The 5,145-nt window shown below is 31.8% G+C and overlaps 1 protein-coding gene across 1 annotated transcript; it reads right to left on the bottom strand.

The window, feature by feature from the left end:
• Positions 1-248: 248 nt before the first annotated feature.
• LOC142605739 (flavonoid 3',5'-hydroxylase 2-like) lies at positions 249-3,305 on the bottom strand. The gene is made up of 2 exons (XM_075777181.1): positions 2,344-3,305; positions 249-1,133 (listed from the first exon to the last, which is right to left on the bottom strand). The coding sequence occupies exons 1-2, from the start codon at positions 3,238-3,240 to the stop codon at positions 501-503; spliced, it is 1,530 nt and encodes a 509-aa protein (XP_075633296.1). The 5' UTR covers positions 3,241-3,305; the 3' UTR covers positions 249-500.
• Between the last annotated feature and the right edge of the window lie 1,840 nt (positions 3,306-5,145).

The raw sequence follows: 5,145 nt of genomic DNA, 5'->3' as shown, positions 1-5,145 counted from the left end.
TATATAATTTTTTAAAGTCTAATAAAAATATACTCCTCCAAACACAAGCTAAAACTTTCACGGAAAAATATTGTGCGATTACTTTTTACTACTAGGCTAACAGGGTTTGTATTTAGATTTGAACTCAATTTCCTTATTTAAAGACAAGATTTTATCAATTGAGATTACTAGAATACAAGTTCTTGCCAATGAAGAGTGTCGATATAAAGTTCACATAGTTCTCAAATTAAAAGCAGAAGGAATTCAAATTTTTACAATACTTTTTATGATTCATGAAGAAACATAACATTACAATAAGATAGGCATAGATAAAGCAGCATGATGATCATAAAGCCACGTGACTTTTTTCAACAAAAAAAAAAAGAAAAAAAAAAGAGAAATTATGGAAGATCAGTAGATCGACTTATTAGGCTGACATAAATATAGAGACTAGAGAGCATGCTTAAGCTAAAGCTTAGGATGATGAGGATAACCCATGACTTGACTCTAAATAATTAAGCTTAAAAAGCATATGCACTTAAAGACAACCTTGGACTAACGATAGCCGAAAGGGGTACTGCTTTTTGCAATGCAAGTCCGAAGGCCTCATCCATATTTAGCTCAACAACCCCATTTGGCAATTTCCAATCAAATGAGTGCACTAATGTGCCAAGAATGTACTCTACTAGCACAATTCCCATCCTAGTCCCAGCACAAATCCTCCTTCCAGCTCCAAATGGAATTAATTCGAAATCATTTCCCCTTGGATCAATTTTTGCATATTTCCCACTTAAAAATCTTTCTGGTGTGAAATCTAATGGGTTTTCCCATACATCAGGGTCACGACCTATTGCCCATATGTTCACACTAAGCCTAGTGTTCTTTGGAATGTAATAGCCATTCACTTCACATGCCTCGGTTGAGACTCTAGGTAAGTTTAGTGGTGTGGAGGGGTGCTTTCGCATTGTTTCTTTGCATATGGCTTGAAGATATGGGAGCTTTGCTATGTCTGCTTCCTCTAGACGTCGATTTCTTCCAATTACTTGATCCATTTCATCATGTGCCCGCTTGAGGATGCTAGGGTTCTTCAACATCTCCGTAAGTGCCCATTCAATTATGCTTGATGATGTGTCGGTGCCCGCCGTGAACAAGTTCTTCAAAAACATAAAGAAATTCATCAGAAATAGAAGGAATAAAAAATAGTGGTTTTATTCAATACAATAATAGTAGAGACACTACCAATTTTATTTTATAAACCATATAAATTGATGCGTCAAATTTTTTAAATATAAAACAAAAAAGTAATTAAAAAAGTATTTATTATGTTATTGAAATTGCATCAATCATATTTATTGCTATGTTATTTTGTAAGTCTTTTCTAGTAGAATTGATAATAACTTTAACATTTTCTTTTAAGCCAACATCGGACAATATAAAAAAATCATATTATTATTTTTATGACACGATATCATAAATATATAATTTGAACCTTGAAATAAATCCATCTCAAATTAAGATGACCTTTTGCCAAAAGAGGGAATGGGAGGGGAGGTGTAAGAGAGTTTATAATATCTTTTAGGTGTCATAGAAAGATTTTATACGTGATTTTATATTCTTTTATTTTTATAGATAGTATTTTGAACCAAGACATTAGTTAGTTTTTGGTGTCAATGTGGATTGAATCACAAATCTTTTATTTGACGAAAAGAAATTTTACCAGTTGAATTAGCTGGAACTTAAAGTTTATAATTATTTTTCATAATATGTTAATATGACAGGTTGTGATTAGCAAAACATCACTTTCACAGCCTACCAACTCAATCACACACTTTGATATGCATGTTAAAAATATAAAGAATATGCAATTCAATAGTTAAGTTTTCAAAATATGTAATTATGTTAATTAATTTAAATAGTGGGTGCTAGAAGTAAACTTTGTTTTTATGAATTGTGTATGAAATAATAGATATCAATTAACTAGCGTGAAAAAACATTTTCATACGATAGTGTTAGAAATACTAGTTTATATATAGTACTGTCATTATGCATTCTACTTCACATGTTTATGGTCGAACAAAACCTTGATTAGTGTAATGTGATTATTTTGGCAAAAACAAAGTGTTATGTGATTATAATAGTAGTCAATAGTCATCGACAGTCAACAGTGGACTGCACGAGTCTTGCTTTGATTGGCGTTATGTGACTATAAAAATAGTCAACCATCTGTGAGTCCTGTTTTTAAAAGGCATATACCGCATGACCCAAAGACAGAAAGAATCGCTTTCCTGAAATAGAGAGATGCATACCTGAAAGATTACAGAATACTTTATGTAATAAAAGGAATTAATACAGTATATACTATACCAATAGAAGTGCCTTAATGTTGGTCAAATTAAGCCTTTCTCCGTCGGAATTGTCTTGATTAGCCACAACAACGTCTAAGAAATCTGGCTTCCCCTTACGCTCATGAGCAGAAGCTGTGTGCTCCTCAATCATCTTTGTCAATAACACATCGAACCGTTTATGCAACTTCTTCATTCCACGCTCAATACCTTGCAAGTCCAGCCACGCAATGGATGGTATAAAATCACCAATGTTGAAGAACCCAGCTGAAGTCATGAGCTCCACAACCATGTCCTTAAACTCATTAGACTCCTCACCATGTGTCACAAACACACGGCGACTTAGTATCACTTGGCCTATCATGTTCGCCATGGCATAAGTCAGCAATTCTGGCACCACCACTGGCTCACCTTGTTTGCTAGACTCATACATGGCTTGAACCATGTGTCCTAGCTCAACAACACGAACTTGAGCCCAATCATCAAGAGCTTTCCCACCAAGCATGTGTAAGTTGCTTAATTTTCTAAGCAACTTCCACCTTGGTCCATAATGAGCAAAAACCATGTCCTGAGCATCATAGGCTAAATGGGTAGCACCAGCATTTGGGGGCCTATTAGAGAAATTGATATCAAGGGTCTTGAGAAATGCTCGTGCTGCATCTGGTGTAGATGCTACGGCCATGTCACAAGTACCCATTTTAAGGTACATAACAGGTCCATATTGCTTTGCCATTTTAGCAAGAGCAACATGAGGCATGGTTCCTAGAAGTGGAAGTGCACCTACAATAGGCCAGCCTTTAGGGCCTGGTGGGAGTTTCCTAGAAGGGTTTTTGAAGAGTAAACGAATGGAAAAGCGGGTGATAAAGAAGACAACAATGGCAGCAACTAGTTCTCTGAGAAGAAATGTATCTAAGGCCATGGTGTGTGTGTAGTGAAGGGCTTCGTCACAATACTACAATGAGTATTAGGATTGGGTTGTGTGACAAAAGGTGGTGCCTCAATGCATTACATATATAGCAGCCTAGGTGTGTTAGGTGATGAATTACACGTGACTTACCGTGTGACTTCTCAGCTACTTCTCTATCCACTAGAATATATATTCTTTATATTCGTAGTTGAGAAGCTAACATTTCTTTATAAAATATATATTTTTTATAAAAAAAAATATATACTTTATAAAAAAATATATATTTCATAAAGAAATGTAGCAAAATTTAAGGGCCATTTGGTAACATTATTCTAGTAATGTTGTTTGTATTTTTTGAAAATATGTGTGAGTGAAAAAATGTGTAAAAAAATGTGTAATACTGTTTAAAAACTGAAAACATGTATTTCAACACGTGTATCAAACGGGCCCTTAATATGAATTTTTACTGTATTCTTTGCTTTATTGATTTAAAGTAATGCTAAGTTCACAATATTTTTACAATAAATCTTAAGTGTTTAATTGTTACTAATTCTAATCTAGGTTCGCATTAACATCATTTTTTTTATTTACTATCAATAATTTGTTGTAAACTTATCATTATTCTTCGTATATATACGTATATGGGTTGGGTTCAAGTTGCACTTGATGTAACTTTAAATAATGTTACATTATCTAATAACTTGTTATAAAATTTAAATTTTAAAAATCTCATCGTTAAATTACATGTTATATATATTCTTAACATTCATGTAAATTGGATGTTATTTACCATTTGATCTATAAACTCATCTTTTATGCATTATTTTAAACTAAAAAGCTCGAATTTAAACAATTGAATGATAACATGGCTATTAATCTTTGATCACCTTGAAATTTTTCAACCATGAATAATATACGAAAATAATGTAATTTATTAGTAGATTTGTCAAAATTTGCATAAAATAAAAAAAATATCAAGTGGTGTAATATTATTTAAAATTATACCAAGTATATATATAGGGTACGGTCCGGTTAATAAGAAACTTTTTAAGTCCTTTATGGCATATATTAATTATCTATTTTAAAAAAAAAATTGTAAAAAATTGTCAAAAAAATTAGTCATTTTTTCTACAAAAAATTTTCTAAAATATTTTAGGAATATATGTTTTAAGGACATATGTTAGTAATACCTATATAACACAGATACTATCTATGAGGATAAGATTAACACGTCATAATTAATTATTTTAAAAAAAAATGTAAGTAACACATCATGGTTTTTTTTTTTTTTTTTTTTTTTTTTAGACAAACGTCATGATGTTGAAACTTGAACAAAATTTGTTATTTTATATCAAGAGGGTGAGATAAGTCGAAACCATTTTGATTGTTTTCATGACTCTCGCAAGTGGCACCACTTTGTTATTGCTGAATAGGTGGCTGAAATTAATAAACGAGACTCATCCATTTTATTTATATATATTCTTTCGGTCCATGTGCCATTAATTATCATGGGGCAACAATGAACAATCGTTTTTGGATATACGTATTATTGGATATTGACCGATGGTAAAGTAGTCACTAAGTTACTTGCTTTTATATTTGTTAGAAAGAGAACTCTAGAATGGAATTTATTGGAGAGAGAAGAAAAAAAAAACTTTTAAGGCCCAAATTTTAGGTATTGTTATTCAAAATGATGTGAAGATTGTGGTTTAAAAAGTGTTATGAAAACATGTGTTTATAGTACTCATAATGCAATAAATCATTGGTTTTAGAGAGGTAATTTGTTAATTACGCTGAATACATACATTCTTTCTTCATACCCTATTACTTGTTAGTTTAGTATATTGTATTAAATCATTGGTTTTGGAGAGGTAATTTGTTAATTACGCTGATTACATACATTCTTTCTTCATACCC

Source organism: Castanea sativa, chromosome 8 (assembly GCF_040712315.1).
Source record: "Castanea sativa cultivar Marrone di Chiusa Pesio chromosome 8, ASM4071231v1".
NCBI classification, from domain to species: domain Eukaryota; kingdom Viridiplantae; phylum Streptophyta; class Magnoliopsida; order Fagales; family Fagaceae; genus Castanea; species Castanea sativa.
The sequence above is the reverse complement of the archived record's forward strand: the minus strand, read 5'-3'. Positions and strand labels throughout refer to the sequence as shown.

What these genes read in the sequence shown, in the direction of transcription:
- LOC142605739 (XM_075777181.1), bottom strand. Translation starts at nt 3,240, where the DNA reads ATGGCCTTAGATACATTTCTTCTCAGAGAACTAGTTGCTGCCATTGTT. An exon ending in ACATTAAGGCACTTCTATTG is followed by an intron (nt 1,134 to 2,343) that starts GTATAGTATATA and finishes ATGTTTTTGAAG; the next exon opens with AACTTGTTCACGGCGGGCAC.